This window comes from Camelus dromedarius, chromosome 12, assembly GCF_036321535.1.
Source record: "Camelus dromedarius isolate mCamDro1 chromosome 12, mCamDro1.pat, whole genome shotgun sequence".
Lineage (NCBI taxonomy): Eukaryota > Metazoa > Chordata > Mammalia > Artiodactyla > Camelidae > Camelus > Camelus dromedarius.
This window is the reverse complement of record NC_087447.1, coordinates 8163293-8182627: the sequence shown is the minus strand read 5'-3', so window position 1 is coordinate 8182627 and position 19335 is coordinate 8163293. Positions and strand designations below refer to the sequence as shown.

Here is a 19335-nt window from a genome sequence, read left to right as displayed (position 1 = left end):
ACACACACACACACCAGACTCCAGCATCTAGGAAACAGGAAGAGGCGGTCAAGTTTGGACTGCTAAGAAAAGAACAGAGTTGGAGAAAGTGAACGGTTTCACTGAAGGTCTATCTCCTCCAAACAGGAGATCTAACAAATCTTACGTGAGACGCTCTGGAGGTTCCATCCTGCTCTTTTCCACATACTTCATATGTCCCAGGCATTTTGAGAGCCCTTCCCTGGATTCCCTGGGTGGTTTCAGCTCTTGGCTGGCACTAACAATCTCCAGCTGTCATCTGAGGTCTTCCATCCTGCCAACATTCTTCGAAGCACAAAAGTCGCTCCTTCCTCTCCCTCATTCACAGAGGTCCATTGATTAAATTATTTTAAATATTCATCCGAAATTCAGTGGAGATTAGAAATTTCAGGTTTTCTGGTGCTTATAAGGCAGAAATGCAAGATAAATGGTCTTGTGGATTATACTTTAAATTGGGAGTGTTTTTTAGACAATAAAGAATAAAGCTGATGTATAATTTTTAAATGAAAATATTTCTTGGGAAAGGTGTTTCTAGATAAGGCCGAGAGGGACCCTCAGGAACAAGTTACAGGTTTCCTTCAAGGCTTCCTCCCTTGAACCTCACTGTGGTCTGAAAGGGCAAGTTAAAAAAAAAAAAACAAAAAAAACAAAAAAACTTCTGAAAAGAGTTCTTCGTTACTGGGAATGTTCAAGCAGAGGATTCCAGGATGCTTCAAGCATCACAGACTAGGTTCAGCCTAAGAAAGAAGCAAGGCCCCTTCCTACACAGAGAGTAAAATGAAGTATGTGAAGTGCCTTCCTCAGGGCCTGGTGCCTAACAGATGTGTAATAAATACCAGGTTCTTCCCACCCTGAGAGTCCAGGGGTCTGTGAGCACATATATTGGATGTATTTCTGGAGGGGTAATTGGGTACATTCTAGATTCTTCAGGAAGCCCACAGTTGTCTTACATGGGGCCACTAAGAGAGGAAGGCAGGGGAGGAAAGGAGGCCCTTTCCCTTGGCCGACATCAGGCGCTCTTCCTCTGCCTGGAGTTTTCGGCACCTTCAGGCAGTTGCTGGTTTGGGTCTCATGCTGTCCACCACGGCCGAAATCACCGCTCCTGCAGCCTTGGCACCTTCCATCAGCACGTGCTCCACCTGTGAAGCAGACTAGTTGGTAGGACGTGCAGTGAGGCCCCTAGGCTCGCGCCCTGCCCCGCCCCTACCTCACCACTCCCCTTCAGGAACTGGCCTGCCCAGGAGGAAGCCACCCTATATTCCCAAAGATCCTAGAGCCACGGGAGAGCTGGGGAAGCCAGGATGGCCTGAGGTGGACATCGGAGGCAGGCTCGAGCCCTTTCTCCCAGGGCTCCTAGGCCCCTTCCTCCCTCAGAGCCATTCAGCTCAAGGTCTGCCTCTGGTGTGGGGCTCAGAGGGGCACAGCCACTGAACCCCTGATTCTACATACAGGGAATCTGAGAGCCGGGGAGGGGAACTCACTTGGACAGAGTCCACAGAGTGATTTAATGTTTGCACTTAGATCTGGGCTTGGGTCTCAGGCATGCAGGGCCCGGTCTCCTTAGGAGGACCTCTTACAGTTTCCCTGATCCCTCGCAGTCTTCTTTCCCTGCACAAATGCCCATGAGGTGGGACATCCCTCATCCCAGAGCCCACCAAGCCCCGAGCACGAGAGCAAGTTCTCCCAAGAATGGAAGGTAGGCTCGGAGGCAGATGCAGAGAGCAGAAGGGGGAGTGAGGGAGTGCGAGGCCTGCTAACCCCCACTGAGAGACGAGAGCAGTGACAGTCGGGAGACCAGTATTGGGATCTGAGTCCCGTAGGTTATGGAAACATAAGAAACATAGAAAAGAACATAAAAAAATGATGCTCCCCTTTAATTTTTGATTTCTTAATCTATTGAAAAGGTGACAATAAACACTTCCTCCACTCATCTTATGGGGTCTTAGTAAAGTCCAAATTGTCACAGAAATCTGGGCTTCCAAAGCTCTCTCACATGTATTGTACCATACTTAACTTATCACCGCCCTTTATGGTGGAGGGAGGGATCCCAAACTCAAATGCCCACAGACCAGGCAGGTTGTGTGGGTGAAGCCGGCAGGTGCCACACCTACCCCTGCACCCCATCTCAAGGGGGAGCCCCGACTCGGCCCCCCAGTGTGTCAGCAAGCTGGAACACAGGCCCAGTGGCCTGATCAATTGGTTGTTGAAGTAAGGCTGGGAATCCAGATCTTTTTATATAAAATTTCTATGTATTTTTTAAATGTTGGCAAGCCATTCAAACTAAAACAGAAACATAAAAACAAAAACTAGTTATCCAAGCAAAGCATGTCTGTGGACCAGATGTCACCAGGAGGTTGCTGACTTGCGGCTTCAGCACTGAATATCTACCTCAGCTTTTAACAGTGTCAGAAATGAAGTGCCTTGACAAGGAGAACAAGGGAATTAGTGGCTGAGCAGGGACTCCCCCCAGGGGTCTTACTACGGCTCAGTGCCTCCTGGACTCCTCCATGGGTCAGTAGAGGCAAAAATACCTCCTGAAGCATCAAGTCCTCTAGTCATGGGAGGTCCCACGAGCACAACAAATACAAAAACATGGATCCATCACCATTGGGCCCCTGATGCGGCAGACAAGCCCCGAGGACGCCCGGCGAGACCCCTCGTCCGGAGGGGGAGGGGGACGCCGCACCTGCTGGCTCCTGGGCACGCCGTATCTGAGGTCGTTGACGAAATGCTCGCAGTTCCCATCGATCAGGCTGTACTGCACGATCTTGTTGATCATCTTTTTCGTCCGCTGGATGATCTTGTCCACGGGCAGCGGCAGGTACGTCGCATCCAGCTTGTTGTTGACCTTCCAGGGGCAGCCATGCAGCACGTCCTCCAGGCGACTGTATTTCACCACCGCCCGGCTGCTGAAGACAGAAGTGATGCTGCCGGCCTCAAATTCCTCACCTGGAGGCCGAAGACAAGGCAAAGTTGGGAAGCTGTGAGGGGCAGCAGGGCAGAGCACTGGCTCACCCCAGAGCTGGGTAAGTGGCTTCTCTTGGAGCCCCGGTTTCACCGTCTCTAAAAGGCATGGCAGAGGATGGGAAGTTGGACTAATGAACTGCAAAGGACCAGCTTCCACAAGAAGCCTTCTGCCCTGCTTTCCGCACTTCCCACTTTCAACACCACTGCAATCTCTTTCTCATAAAACTCCGTTAGTCCCTTACGGTGTGGCCCAAGCTCCATTCGGTGCACTGACCTGACCAAGTCCTGGAACTGGAGTCTTGCTTTCCTAACCAGACTTCAGTAATCATCACAAACGTGGGATAAGCACCCTTACATGTAACAGTCAGCTCCCAGGTATCCGATGGGGCCATGACAGCCCTCCTGCCGTGGCCACTGCGGGGGCACAGGTGAAGCCAAGCAGACAGGTCTCTGGCTGGGTCCCCCTCCAACCAGCCTCCACCCAGAGCCACTCTGCCCTTCTCTCAAGTATTGGGATTCTCATTAAGGGTTTGTTTGAAAACATGTTTCCACAGCTGTGAAAAGGGAAACATTGAAAGCTGCTAGATTATCATATTCAGTCCTAAGAGGAGATAGAGCCTCAGAGAGGGTCGGGAAGCTGCCCAAGGCCAGGTAGGTGGTAATTTAATACTAGGACTGTTTTTCTGCTACAACCGTATGGACATACAAATGTCCCTTATTCCTTTCTTACTTGAAGACTGCTGATTTTACAAAAGCTGGCAGTCGGCAATTCAGCTTTTAGGAACAAAGGTAGCAGAACTCATTTTTAGAGGAAGATCTGATGGGGATGGTGGGGACATCACTGTTAACTTGTATAACTCTTTGGTTATACAAGAGGGACGCTCCTGGACTTAGTCTGGAAAGGAGAGGTGGAGATGAAGGTAATGTGAAGCAATTTTCCATTCTTCACGTGGGCCCCGAGACAGAGAGGGACTCTGCTCTGCGGGAAGGTCCCAGCAAAGTGAGAGGCTGGGCCACCAGAGGGGGATGGGATGCAGGGCTGAGAGCCCTGAACAACATGTGGCCAGGCCTTTGGTAACAGTGCCATTCTATAAATCAGTCTTGTTTGTCTTGTGGGGAAGGTAATTAGGTTTATTTATTTATTTTAATGGAGGTACTGGAGATTAAACTCAGGACCTCCTGCATGCCAAGCAGGCACTCTTACCCCTCAGCTATACCCACCCCTGTTCAATCTTGAATGGACAGTACTTGCACAGGATGCAAAACCCAAAAGGCATCAAAGATTACACAAGGGAGCCCCCCACCTCCCCTTCTCCTAGCTCCCCTAGGTCCTATAACCTAAGGCAACCACGTGATCCATGGTCCAATTTGTCCAATTTGAAATTGTTTCACATTCTGTGCTGTCATCTTCTACTCTCACTGCCTCTGCCCCCATCACATGTCCACCACAATTTAATTAGTCATCAGTATAACCTCAGCCCTGTGTTAACGCTGCCTGGAGAAATGAGAGGAGGCTGTCCACACTGAGGGTGGCGTGGCCTGGGAGGGGGTGGAAGGGTAGGGAGACAAGGTGAGGGTGGAGGTGCCAAAGGCGATCAGGAAGCAACATTTGGGGACAAATAGGAAAAAAGTGACAACCAGAACACGGAGCGTCTGCACCCCTCCCAGAGAATCCTCAGAAACAGAGGAAGGATATTTAACTGTTGTCATTACAAAACAAAGGCTCCAGATCTTAAGTCTCTATTGTAAAAGAAAGGTGGTCTCGGTGGTCAGGAAACTTAGGGACACTCCTTACACCTGCATCTGCCTTAGAGCTAGACATTCAGTGCTTTGGGGGAGACAGAGACCAAGCTCTATCACATGGTAAATTAAGGTCCAGTAACGCTTCAGGGCGTTCTATCACTAAAATAAGGCGGCAGCTGAGGAACACATGATTAACCGTCCTCTTTTTACTTTGCTAACAGCAATATCAGTATTTCAATAGAGTATCCACCCTTACTCGGGGGAGCCAGGTGGACCACACAGTCATCTTCCACATAGATGGCCCAGTGCTCATAGCCAATTCGAAAAATCTCAATCAGGTCTCCGGGTCTGGGTCTTGGTTTGCCCTGTGATGGAAAAAAAAAAAAAGTAAAATAAAGAGACTGCACATGCTCAAGGAACTCCAGAGACCCTGTTTGGGGATCAGCTAGAGCTCAGCCTGAAGATACTTCGTTTCATCACTTTACAGAAACACAGGCTGCAAAAATCTCTCTTCATACAAAGGGCCAAAGGAGCCGCCAACTCCTGCTATCACCCCCCTTATCAAAGCCACCAAGGCCGACTGTGACAGCCCTGAATGCACCTTCCGTGTATATATGGTACACACATTCTGTAAGCATTTCTCCTTGTTCTGTAAGCATTTCTCCTTGAAACTGAGCACCATGTTGAGCTATTTCAATAGGGGGCGCTGGAGGGACACTGCAAGAGGAAGGGGCTCTCCTGCAGGTTCAGGCTTGGGCTGGCGGGCTGCACCAAACTTGAAATCCTGACATAAATCTCACCTTGTCATGAGGCACGCTCCTTTTCATATGCTGCTGAATTAAGTGTTTTGCATTGATAATAGATTATAGTATAGCTTCTTCCGTCTATGTTCATGAGATGTTAGCCTGTAGTTCTTTCCCTCGCCTGACTTTAGTATCAGGGTAATGTTGGAGTTACAGTGAGTTAGGAAGCACTCCCTCCTCTGTTTTTGTAACCGAGCAGGACCCTACGGGGGGGACTTCCCGGGACAGATCCCCTCCTCCACCATACCCTCTGCTTTAGCTCCTCTCTGAAGTACCTGGATAATAGTATCTGATGCACATTTCCTGAGCTGTTTTACAGATGCTAAAACCCCCACCAAGTGGAAGAAATAAACTCCTTGATGACCATGAGACCTACTGGAGCCAAAGAATTGGTAACGTTAACCCCTGTGACACAGCCCTGTTACCTCCCCATCAACCAGAGAACTATGCACAAGCTGATTACATACCCTGTGACCCCTCCTCTCTCGCCTAGCCTTAAAAAATGCTTTGCTGTCTATGTCTGAGTGTCCTTCTGTTTTGTAAATAAGTTCATTTGTACCATTTTTTTAGATTCCACATATAAGTGATATCATATGATATCTGTCTTTCTCTGTCTTACTTCACTTGGTATGATCATCTCTAGGTCCATCCATGTTGCTGCAAATGGTTACCAAAGGGGAAAATAGGGGAGGGATAAATTAAAAGTTTGGGATTCACAGATAAAAACTACTATATATAAAATAGATAAACAATAAGTTCCTACTGTATAGCACAGGGAATACATTCAATATCTTGTAATAACCTATAATGAAAAAGAATATATATATGTATAACTGAATCACTATGCTCCACACCAGAAACTAACACAACATTGTAAATCAACTACACTTCAATTTTTAAAAATGCTTTGCTGAAACCCATCGAGTTTGGGCTTTCTGAGAACAAGCTGTCCCAGACTCTTTGTACGGTTCCTTACAACGAACACTGCACTTTCCTTCACCACAACCCAATGTCAGTAGCTTGGCTTTACTGCACACAGGCAAGCAGACCCAAGTTTGGTTCAGTAACACTTTGGGAAAGAGTTTGTGAGGGACTGGTAATTTTTCTTCTTTAAATGTATAGCTGAAATCTCAAGTGAAGCCATCTGGGCCTGAGTACTTCCTTGTGAAAAGATTTTCATTTACTAGTTTAATTTACTCCTTGTAGGTCTATTCAGCTTTTGTAGTTAGTCCTGAGTCAGTTTTGTAGTTTGTGTCTTTCTAGGAATTTGTTCGTGTGGGTTTTCCAATTTGTTAGCATAGGCTGTTCACAGTATTCCTTAACTATCCTGTTAATTTCTGTGAGGTTGGTAGTGAGCCCCCTTTCATTCCTGATTTTGGTAGTTTGAGTTCCCTCCCTTAGTTCTTGATCGATGTAGCTAAAGTTTTGTCAATTTTGTTTATCTTCTCAAAGAACCAACATATGGCTTCAGTTAATTTTCTCTATTTATTTCCTTTTTCTACTTCATTGATCTCTGTTCTAACATTTACTATTTCCTTCTTTCTACTTGCTTTGGGTTTAGTTTGCTTTCCTTTTTCTGTTTTCTTGAGGCAGAAATTTGGTATATTAATTTGGAATCTTCCTTTTTCTTTCATACAGGCATTTATAGCCTATATTAAATCTTGCTAAGCACTGCTTTAACTGCATCTCATAAAATTTGATATATTCTGTTTTCACTTTCATTCAACTCAAAAGTATCTTCTAATTTCTCTATTTTTTCTTTTACCCATGGGTTATTTAGAAATAAGTTGCTTCCAAATGCTCATAGACTTCCCAGATTTCATTCTGCTATGAACTTTTAATTTCATGTGAACAAAGAAATATTTTATATGACTTCAATCCCTTTAAATCTGCTGAGAATTGCTTTATGGCCTAGAATGTGGTCTATCCTGGGGAATATTCATGCTTGCTAGTATTGAATGGAATATTCTGTAAACATCAGTTAGGCCGAGTTAGTCAATATTGTTCAAATCTTCTATATGCTCACAGATTTTTTGTCTGGTTGTTCTATCCAGTACTGAGACTGAAGTATTTAAGTCCTATGATGATGATGATAATGATGATGATGATGATGATGATGATGATGATGATGATGATGATGATGATGATTTCTGGATTGACTTTTTCTCTCAGCTTTCAGTTCATGAATTTTGAGGTTATGTTGTTAAGTGTGTATATGTTTATAATTGTTACAACTTCCTCATGAACTAACCCCTTATCATTGTGAAATGTTTCTCTCCTTTTCTAATAATATTTTTTCTCTTAAAGTCTATGTTGTTTAATATTAGTATAACCACTCCAGCTACAGTTACTGTTGGCATTTTTTTTACATCCTTTTACTTCCAACCTATTTATGACCTTGAATTGAAAGTCTCCCTTTTGTAGATGGCTTATAATTGGATCCTGAAGTTTCAAGTCAGATGATCTCTTCATTTTTTGGACCATTTAATTGATTCACATTTCTCTCTGTTGATTCAAGGTACTATGTGGAGTCCTATCGTTGATCCAATATAGCTCCATTTCAGCATCCCTTTCTTCTGCCATTAAAGTTATATTTATTACATCTTTGCATGTTAGAAGACCAGCAATAGAATTTTATAATTATTGTTTCATAAAATTGTCTTTAAAATTAGCTAGAATAAAGGTTTAAATATATATATTTATACTCTTTTATAATAATAACCTATGTAATTACCTTTACAGGTGCTTTGCATTTCATGCTGTGGATTAGTTACTATCTGGTGTGACTTCCTTTCAGCCTGGAGAACTTTCTTTGCTATTTTTTTGCAAAGCAAGCATTCCAGCAACATATTCTATCAGTCTTCATTTATCTGAGACTATCTTTATTTCACTTCTGTTTTTGAAAGCTAGTTAATTGGATATAGGGTTTTTGATTGACAGCTTTTTATTCTTTCTGCACTTTCCATCCGCTATCCCACTGCTTTCTGGCCTCCATTGTTTCTGATGAAAAGTCAGCGATAAATTTCACTATGGTTCCCTTATACATGAGGATTCTTTTTTCTCTTGTTGCTTTCAAGATTTTTCTCTTTGTGTCTGTCTTTCAACTGTGTGGATTCTGATTCCCCCCGGGGCTGGTGGTAGTTGCTGTTTGTTTGTTTATTAGGTTGTTTATTTGTCTGTTTAGACACTTGCCTGGACTAATTCTGTGATGTCTATTTCCCTGTATCAACTTCAGTTGCTGTTGTTGTTGTTTCTTGCTCTTATTTTTAAGCCTGGCTTCCTGGACCATCATAGCATAATGGTCAGTCAGTGAGTGATCAGAGGTGGAGCCACATCCTGGGCCAGTAAGGCATCACCCTTTGCCTATGGAGCTCTGTGTGATTTGGAGAATTCATTCAAGCTTCTAAAGTTTAAAAGTGTTAGGGGGGAGGGTATAGTTCAGTGGTAGATAACATGCCTAGCATGCACAAGGTCATAGGTTTAATCCCCAGTACCTCCATTAAAACAAACAAACAAACCTGATTACCTACCCCCCCCCCAAAAAAAATTTTAAGTCCTTCCCAGCTTTCACTTTCTGCATTCACAAGGCTTTGCATTTCTCCAGGAACTAGAGACTTGCTCAGGCCCTTCCAGTCTCTCCTGTTTGTATGTGCGGACTTGTGCATCCCTTTCAGACCACCAGATGTGGCAGCTTTACTAGACCCTCTTTAGCTGTCTCATTACCTGGATTTCCATATTAAATATCAAGTCTATCACTTGTCCCAGTCAGTACTGCAACCTCAGACTAACTGCAATTTTGTTTGGCCTTCTATGATTTTTGTCACTGATATAATTATTGTTTTCAGCGACATCCCTGAGCACATATTTTTCCACACTGCTCCAAATAAAGTTGCCCTCTGATGCCACTACCAGTCCTCCTGGCATGTCCCAACCACTAGGTACAACTTCCCCACAATAGAGCTGGAGGAGGTGGGAGGAAGGGGCTTGCTAAAACACTAGACTTCTGCTGTTCAAAGATTCCAAGATTCAGTAGACCTTCTGGATATAACGCTTATCAACTTACTGTATGTCTTTGGTCAAATTTCAGAGTCTTGAAATGGTTGCCTTTGATGGTTTTGTCCAGTTTTATTTTTGCTTTCTGGGGAGATTTCTGAGATCTTCAGTTAGCCATTCCAGAAGTCTTGCCCATTGAGGGGGTGAGTTTTTACAGGGAACAGAGCAGACCACCTACACTATTATATTACATGGAAGGAATTGAGGCCAAGAAAGATGAAGTGCTTTGTCCAAGGTCCTACAGCAAGTCAGTGGCAGAGATAGGACCAGAACAGGGATTTCACAGGCCCCCTGTCTAAACCAGCTCCTCCCTCTAAAGAGAAAATACAATAGCCATCGAGTACCCACTAGAGGGCGCCCCAGGCTTCTCATCTGGAAAGTGGATTACACCGCAGGGAACTTGAAACTGGACTTCTGAACTTCATTTTCTTTTATCATAGGCCCAGGGGAAAAGATGTGGCTGTGTCCCGCCCTAAAATCTGGAGGGTGGTAATATATCGAGGAGGGTGAGAGCTAAGGGTTTGGAAGACAGCACATAAACAACGGCACAGACACAAAGAAGTGATGTGGTGACGGTAGATGGATGTGGAGGACCAGGAGTAGCGGGTCCAGGACACAGATAAGAGGGAAGCAAAGAGAGGGAAAGAGCAGAGAGGGGATCTTTCTCATCCTTTGAAGAAGATTAAAAGGAAACAATCAGCAAATTAATAGGATCCTCATTGTGATTCAAATACAAAGAAGGATACATCACTTTAAGCAAATGCCTCTGTCTTGAAAAAACCAGAAGAGATCACAGCAACATTTTAAAATGTTCTTAGGGAAGACTGAATTTCAAACATTTTGAAAATAATTTTTATAGGTTTTATTTATTTCTTTCCTTATTTTTTAACAGAGGTATTAAGGATTGAAGCCAGGACCTCATGCTTGCTAAGCATGCACTCTACCACTGAGCTAGACCCTCCCCACCCCAAAACTCATTTTTTTAAAAACTAAATCTAGTTCAATGCCTACATGGGCTGACACAGGAAAACAGTTAAACTACCTTTAATTTAAACCTTGGTATATATCAATCTTTGATTCATAGTTTTCCTAATTGTTTTCCCCTTTTGGACAATAGGTACTGAGAGGGAAAGAGAACATATTAAGCCTAATATCTTTAAAGGGACAAATGCACTAGGTGAGTGTATTTCTGCTCTAATATGCATATGACACAAGAAAGCCCATGGGTCCATCCTTTCTGATACAGTAACCTAAAACCATTAATACACGAGGCACAGGGGAAAGAAAGGACCATGGACAAAGGATGAACAATAACAATAGCTCCTGCAGGTGCAAGAACTCATATCAGTCAGACTCTATTTCTGGCACCAATCAGCGTGGAAAGGGTGGTGATGATGGTAACGTCGTGGGGCAGGGTTTGCTGAGTCAGTCCAGAGGGGCACCCAGAGGACACTTAGGTTACCCTTGAGCCAACTCCCGACTGCATCTCACTCTATTAAGCACAAACTCGAATACCTAGAGTCCTGACCAATGGCATGTACACTCCAACCAGAGCATCTCGTGGAAGGCAGGTCTCTCAAAGTCTGCCGAGCCCAGCAGACAGTCATATACATCCTTCCTAGGAGCAAGCAGTCCCCGCTGTGTGCCCACTCCCCACCAACAAAATAGCCAGTTACTTCCCACTCCACCTGGCTGGGTCATACCTATCGACAAGAACAATATTCAATCAATCAATCAATCAATCAATCAATATTCCTGCTGTAATTTTCTGGAATAACTGCCAGTAGGAAGACGATATGATTCATGGTGATGCTAGTCTCAGCCAGAAAAAAACAATCAAAACAAAACAAGTGCTGGTCATTGAGGATGTTGAATAAGCTTTGAGACAGAAGGTTCTGGGATTGGAGGGGTGGATTTTAGGATTCTAAGGAGTTTTCTTTACTTCTTTAATACTTTTCACCTGCAGTATTGCCACTGGATAGAGGTAGAAAGTGAAAAACTTCATAGGATTCACAACAGACTTTATAGTCACCTAGAGTTACTTGCTCTCTTGCTGAAGTTTCTCCCACTGTAAACTGATTGTATTGAGCTTTGGGTCTCAACCTTGATTGCAGATGGAAATTGCTTGCAGAGCTTTTAAAAATTGAGATTGATCTGGAGTATGGCCAGGGAAACAGAGCTTTGAGAGCTCCTGGGGCGACTCTACGGGCAGCCAAGGTTGCAGCCATGCTGGAGGCTTTCCCCAGGTCCCATCCTTCCTTTTGCCTTGACTTTACCCTCTCCCCAGCATTTCATGAACTTCAAGGAACCTGTCTGCATCCTCCAGGGTGACCTCCAGTCCCAGCTGATGCTCCAGTCTTCAAATCCAGATTAAAGTTTCTCTGCCCTTTTTCTCTCTTTGGAATAAGATGTTACTTCACAATCCTCCATCCATCAGCTATTTATTTCCTTTGCACAGGCTGGCAACCCAACTCTGGCTTCTTCTCCCAGAAATAGGCACCTGTTTAGAAAAACCAGGCTTTCAGAAGGTCCCTGGATAATAACAGCTTCTGAAAGTCTTATAACCCTGACAGATGTGGTGCAGGGAAGTGGGTGGAGGGCTTGTTCCTGCCTGTGGCATGTGGCAGGGAGGCAAGAGCAAAATCACAAAGTAAGAGCATTATTTTGAATTCCACAAGTCCCTAGGCTTGTGTTGTGTGTTGAACACACAGACTGTTGGGTCAATCCCTGACCAGGCATTGGAACGGATGTGGAAAGCTAGCAGCAGAAGAGAATCACCACGATACAGGTATTAGGAACTTCACTTCCATCTCTGACCCCAACCCAGATGATGCCTCAGAAATTAAACCCAGAGCCTCAAACGATGACACAACACAAAAGAAAGACTATGGGTTAGAATGGCAGACAGCTACCGAGTCATGGCAAGAAGACAGGGTTTGCTGCCAGGAGACCTGGTTCAAATCCCAACTCTGTCACTTACTGGCTGTTCAATGGGTCCTTAGTAGAACTTCTAAGAGAGCAACGATGTTGTCTTTACAAAAGAACATTTTACAAATGTCTAAAGATTATTATGTGCCCCAGTGGAGCACACCACTCCTAATTACTCTGTTATGAATCTGTCATGGTGAATTTATTGTCTAACCTTTTGCAATGAACATGATGCTTTTATCCCACCTAATACTTTGCAGTGGATATGATGGTTTTATTCCAAATGTACTCAATCAACAAATATTTATCAAGAACTTACTATTTGAAGCACTGGAAATACAGCAATGAGTCAGGTTGACAAGTGCTCTGCCCACTTTTGCAAAGAGACAGATAATCAATAAGCAAAACGACTATATAATTAAGGCAATAAATGGGGTGACACGATGGTGCTGGGTTGGGGCAGACTACTTTATGGGTAGTGTGTGCAGATGGTAGATGACACAAACTATCAAAGCTCACACAGGAAGAGATACATAATGTGACTATCCCTATGTCTATGAAGGAAACTGATTTTGTAGTTAAAACCCTTTCCACAAAGAAAACTCCAGGCCCAGATGGCTTTGCTGGTAAATTCTACCAAACATTAAAGGAAAGATTATTACCAGTTTTACACAAGAATACTATAGAGTAAGAATACTTTCAAATCCATTCTACTGTGCTTGCATTACCTTAATACCAAACCAGACAACTACAAGAAGTATCCTTTATGAACATAATGCAAAACGTCACAGCACAATATTGTAAATTGCATCAAACAATATATAAAAAGGGTCATACATCATGCCCACATGTGGTTTTCCCCCCAGGACTGCAAGATTGTTATAATATCTGAACGCCAATCAATACAATTCAAACTGAAAAAGAAAAACCACATGGTCATCTCAATAGGCATAGAAAAAGCATTTGCTAAACTTTAATGGCTAGTGCTAATTTTTTTTTCAGAACAAAAAACTCTCAACAAACTGAGAAACTTTCTGAGAAGGGAACTTTCCTAACTTAACAAAACTGTCTATGAAAAACCTACAGTGTACATTATACTAAACAGTAAAGACTGAATACTTTCCCTCTAAGTTAAGGAATTAGAGGAAGATGTCTGCTGCCACCAATTCTATTAAACATTGTACTGAAGATTCGGGCTAGTACTGCTTAAGACAAAAATAAATGAAGGCATCAGATTGGAAAGGAAAAAGTGAAACTATCTGTATAGATGACATGATATGTCAAAAGCTCGATGGAATCTACCCCGAAAAGTTACAAAAGTAAATGTCAGGAAATAAGGTTGAAGGATACGAGAAAAGTACACAAAAGCCAATTGTATTTCTAACAGAAAATTAGAAACTGGAATTTTTTTTCACTTTAAATTTTCAAAATTGTCAATATTCATTTCATTTAAAAATGTTTAAATACCATGTCAATAGTATCAAAAAATATGAAATACTTTCAAAAAAGATGTGTAAGATCTGTAAGCTGAAACTTACAAAGCTTTGCTGAGAGAAATTAAGGAAGACCTAAATAAATAAAACACCTGATCATGGGTCAGGAGATTCAATATTGTGAAGAATCCAATTCTCTAAAAGATTTGATGAGATTCCAATCAAAATCTCAGCAGGCTTTTTGTAGAATCTAGGATAGCTAAAAGAACTTTGAAAAAGAAGAACAAAGTTGGAGGGCCAACATTCTTCATTTCAAGAGTTACTATAAACTGTAGTAATCAGGATAGTGTGGTATTGGCCTCACAACAGACAAATAGGATCAATGGAACAAAATAGCCCAGAAAAGGACCCACAGGTACCATGGATAACTGGGATTTTACAAGGTTCAAAGGCAACTCAGTGGGAAAAGGACAGTCTTCTCACCAAATCATTTTGGAACAGGATATCCATAAGGGGGAAAAAAACAAGCCAACATTGACCTATTCATTGTACCATATACAAAAATTAACTCAAGATGTATCAAACATGTAAATGTAAAATGTAAAAACTAAAACTTTATAATATCTAGTAGAAAACAGTAGAAAATCTTTGTGAGCTTGGTTCAGGCGAAGATTTCTCAGATAACAGCACCAAAGGCACAATTCATAAAAGAAAAACTTATAAACTGGACTTCATCAAAGTTAACAGTTTTTTATTCTTCAAAAGATATTATTGCTAAGTAAATGAAAACACAAACCACAGACCAAGAGAAAAATATTACAAGTACTGTTGAACTACTGTATACAACTACTGATGAAGTACTTGTATACAGAATTTCTGAAGAACTCTCAAACATGTAAACCAAGAGAAAAAAAGAGCAAAAGATTTGGACACTTCATTAAAGAATATATATATGTGTGTGTGTGTGTATGTGTGTGTGTGTGTGCGTACATATGTGTGTGTGTTTGTGTATATATAAATATAAGGAAGGCAAGTAATGTTCAACATTGTTAGGGAAATGCAAAGTGAAACCACAATGAGGTAACGACATATCTATTAAGATAGCTAAAATTAAAGAGATCAACCATACCAGATGCTGATGAAGACGTGGAGGAACTGGAACTCTCCCACACTGCTGGTGGGATGTAAAATGGCACAACCGCTTTGGAAAACAGTAAGTTAAACACACATCTACTATATGATCTAGCCACTATATTCCTAGGTATTTACCCAAAAGAAATGTATGTCTCTACAAAGGCTTGTACACAAATGTTCATAGCAGCTTTATTTGTAACAGCCAGACAGTGGAAACAACCCAAATGCCCATCAACAGGTGAATGGCTAAACAAATAGTAGCATATCCGGATATACAGTGGAATACTGCTCAGTAACAAAAAGGAATAAATTGTTGATAACATGCAACAATGTGCATATAACTCAAAATAATTATGTGAAATTATGTGAAAGGAGACCCACCAAAAAGCACATACAGGAGTTGGGGGAGGTATGGCTCAGTGGCAGCATGCATGCTTGACGTGCACAAGGTCCTCGGTTCAATCCCCAGTGCCTCTGTTAGGTGGGGGGAAATTTGTTTGAAAAAACGAGTTCGTACAACATGATTCCATGTGTATAAGTCTCTAGTAAGCACAAACTAACACATAATGACAGAAGGCAGATCAAGTCATTGCTTGGGGATGGAAGTGGAAAGAGGAAGGGATTTACAGAGGGGAAAAAAGAAAGCTTCAAGAATGATGGAGGTGTTCATTATCTTGACTGGTGTTTTCATGGGTGTACACGTATGTCAAAACATATCCTACTGTACATTCTGAATATAATGCGATTTATTGTACGTCAGTTATACCTCAGTAAAGCTCAATAAACAGCTCTATAAATCTGTGTTTAAACAATTAAAAAGGCGTAAGCAACATCCCAAATCAGTGTACAATTCGACCCGCCACATTGTACGTAGGTAAGTCACCAGGAAACTGACGGTGTTCCCGGTCTGAGAATTCTCGCGATACCCACCTCCGCGGCTTGCTTTGTTAATCTGCCTGCACTGCCAGGCTTTGGGGTCGAGTTCCACTCTGCTCTCGTCTGCTTGGGCGTGGGCTCCAAGTTAACCATAGGCTTCTCCCTACATAAAGTTTGGGATCATATAGTTAAAATACTTTTAAAATGCTTTTTAATTGAAGTATAGTTGATTTAAAATGTTGCATTAGCTTCTGGTGTATAGCATGGATGGACTTGGAGGGCATTATGCTAAGTGAAATAAGTCAGATAAAGACAAGTACTGTAAGATAGCACTTACATGTGGAATCTAAAAAAATACAGCAAACTAGTGAGTATAACAGAAAGGAAAAAGACTCAAAGATGTAGAGAAGGAACTAGTGGTTACCAGTGGGGAGAGGGAAAGGGGCGGGGCAGGATGGAGGTGGAAGATTAAGAGGTACAAACTATCAGGTATAAAATAAGCTACAAGGATGTATTGCACAACGTGGGAGTATAGCTAATATTTCATGATAACTAGAAATGGAGTATAACCTTTAAAAATTGTGAATTACTGTATTGTATACCTATAACATAATATTATACATCAAATACACTTCAATTTTTAAAAAATGATATTGTAAACTAAATACATAAATAAATTTTAAAAATAAAAATATACATCTTGTAAGCACCCTTGTAAAGTGATTCTGTTCTGAGGATCTGGACAATGGCCCTGTGGCTAGAAAATGCTACAAGGCAGCCTCCCACCAGCCCTTCCCAGGCTTGGTCTCCAGCTGTTATTACCAGGAGGAGCACACCAGCTTTCTGCCGACTGGTTAGTAGTAGGCTGGCTCACATAGAAACTAACTCAGGATTTGTTTTACAGAATTGCCATCAAAGTTGGTTCTTCAGAAGGCTTCTAACCACCCCAAAGCTCAGTCCTTCCATACAAAGAAAGAATCTTACCCTTGCTGGACGCTGCTTCTGCTCTGTTCTAAAGTGCCCGGCTGTGGCTGCTTGGGCATGAGCTGGACCAACGCGTGAGAGCCCATAGAGTCTTCTAATTCAAGAGAAAAAAAAAAATTTCTTTAAACCACAATTGCCTTCTCTGGAGCGTGAACCCTGTGAAAGGAGAGTTGGAGCGAGCATCTCAACAGCTCTGCGAAGGTGGGAGCTCCTGTCTAGAACCGAACCTGGCTCCTGATCAGCCCTCAATAAACTTTTGGATGAAGGGGGGCTATGGGGGTGCGACCATCCTGGAGGGGGCCCAGTTCCTCTGGGAAAGAGAGACTCTGGAATTCCCAGAGACAGAACAGGGGAGGGGACGAAGTGTGAGTTGCCACTACCGAAGATGGCAGAACCCTGGGGCTACACCCAACTGCAGAAGCTTCTGCCAAGCTAGCGCTGTTGTTCAGCCTACCTGCCCGGCAGCTGCCACGTCTGCCCCATGTCCACCCGAAATACACTAGGAAGGCAAATACCCGAGTCACTGGATGCCTGGCTCGCTTCAGTTAAATTAATAACGAAAGATCATTCCGAAATCATCATTCATTTCGGCTACAGGCATTTCGCACAATGCCCAAGTATCTGCAAGGAGGGTTGAAAGAAACTGTGGTGACCTTGCTGGGGGTCCGATGGCCGGCTGGGACAGGGGGAACGATCCAGGGGGGTTCCAGGCCGGGGCGTGGTGGCTCGGTGAAGGGGAGCCTCATTCCTGTGGCGACCCGACTGGGGCACAGCTGAATGTCCCGGAGCAGGCTGACTGTCATTTGGCCGAATACTCGCGGTTCTCGACGCGGCTTTGAGGCGGGGCCGGGGGAACCTAGGGAAGCGGCGCCCGCAATCGCCCCCGGCGGCGGGGCTCAGGCCCATCCCGCTGCTGCCGCCCCGCGGGTCCCAGGGCCTCCCAGAGGGCGACGCCCCAGGCCAGCTCCCCCGAGTCGGCGGAGCCACGGAGTCCGGGGCGCTGGGCGCAGCGCGGTGAGGAACTGCGCCCCGGAAGGGCGGAGGGGCGCGCAGCAAACGGCGGGGGCGCGCGGGGCGCGGGGAGCGCGTGCCCGAACGCCGCGGGAGCGGTCCCGGCGCTTGAAGGCCCAGGAACCTGCGGGGTTTTGAGAGGAAAGGCAGAGAAAAGCCATAGAGGAGGGTACTGGTGAGGTGGAAAGGAACAGAATAGTTTGCTTAAGGCTCGGAGGTGGCATCTGATGTAGCTGGAGAAGACAGAGGAGCGACATCTGCCCACAGGTCCATGGAGCCGACAGAGGAGCAACACAGGGAGACAGGGCTTGAGGCCAGGTTCGGAGGGCCTGGGGATCACACTCGGGAGTTAAAATTTGGGAGTATGCAGACTTTCAGGCAGATTGATAGGTAGATAGATCTTCTATATGTTTTATTTAAATTATGTATAATATGTTTAATATATACAAAAGAATACATGGACCACATGTAGTTATGAAACATGATGAAAATTACCACCCACGAATACACCATCCTGCGTTAAGAACCAGCACAGGTGATCCTCCCACGTGTGTTCTTCCCTTGTGCCGTCTTCCCGACTCCTCCCTCCCCACCCCACCCCCTCCCCGCGAACGTCACCTCTCTCCTGAGGTTTTGTCTATCATGGCGTTGCTTTTTAAAAGTTTTTAAAAAATCTCTTCTTTGTACTCCTAGCACGTGTTTCGTTTTGCTTATTTGAAGCTTACAGAAATATCACGCTCTATGTCATCTTCTACAATCTGCTTCTTTCCAAGTTGTCTCTATAATACATGCACATTGCCTGTACGCATAGACCTGTAATTTGTTTTCCCTGCTGGAAAATATTCCATGATAGGAACTGCCTAGGATATTATGGGGTCTGCAACCCAGCAGGGAAGGGTCAACATAATGTGGTCAACAGCAATGTTTGGGGGGGAAAAATCAAGTTTCAGGTTTTGAGCTGAGATTCTGCAATAAACCTATGATCCAGAGGGGAGGGAAGAAGCTTGGTGGGATACACAGCAAAATAACCAGAAGTGCTGTGTCAGCCTATCGAGGTTATGGGTGATGCCTGTTCTTTTCCCCATTTTACAATATTTCTACCTAAATGGTAAAAGAGGTAAATAAAAGAGAGGGAAAAGAGGTAAATAAAAAGCAACTGGCTTTGTCCTACTGGTTCTCCCCTCCAAGTGTTTGTCTTCTCTCTCCAATTAGACTGGAAGCTCCCTGAGAGCAAGATTGATCACTGCCCCCTGTAACGACCCCAGCGCCCAGTATGAAAAATGGCTGCAGCCACTAAAGCTCACTTATGGGACAGAACAGCACTGAACGAAATCGAAACTGGTGGGGAGGGTGATAGCTCAGTGGCAGAGTGCGTGCTTAGCATG

The 19335-nt window shown here is 43.7% G+C and overlaps 1 protein-coding gene across 3 annotated transcripts; it reads right to left on the bottom strand.

Moving 5' to 3' along the window:
- Positions 1-797: 797 nt before the first annotated feature.
- On the bottom strand, positions 798-17956 carry PLAAT5 (phospholipase A and acyltransferase 5). Of its 3 annotated transcripts, XM_064492233.1 has the most exons (6): positions 17593-17956; positions 16940-17033; positions 16010-16118; positions 4985-5093; positions 2705-2967; positions 798-1157 (listed from the first exon to the last, which is right to left on the bottom strand). In XM_064492233.1, the coding sequence occupies exons 1-6, from the start codon at positions 17843-17845 to the stop codon at positions 1065-1067; spliced, it is 921 nt and encodes a 306-aa protein (XP_064348303.1). In that variant the 5' UTR covers positions 17846-17956; the 3' UTR covers positions 798-1064. The 3 variants fall into 3 exon arrangements, with proteins under 3 accessions (XP_064348303.1, XP_064348301.1, XP_064348302.1); XM_064492231.1 differs by lacking the exon at positions 798-1157 and having other exon boundaries at positions 2429-2967; XM_064492232.1 differs by lacking the exon at positions 798-1157 and having other exon boundaries at positions 2429-2967; positions 16940-17030.
- Between the last annotated feature and the right edge of the window lie 1379 nt (positions 17957-19335).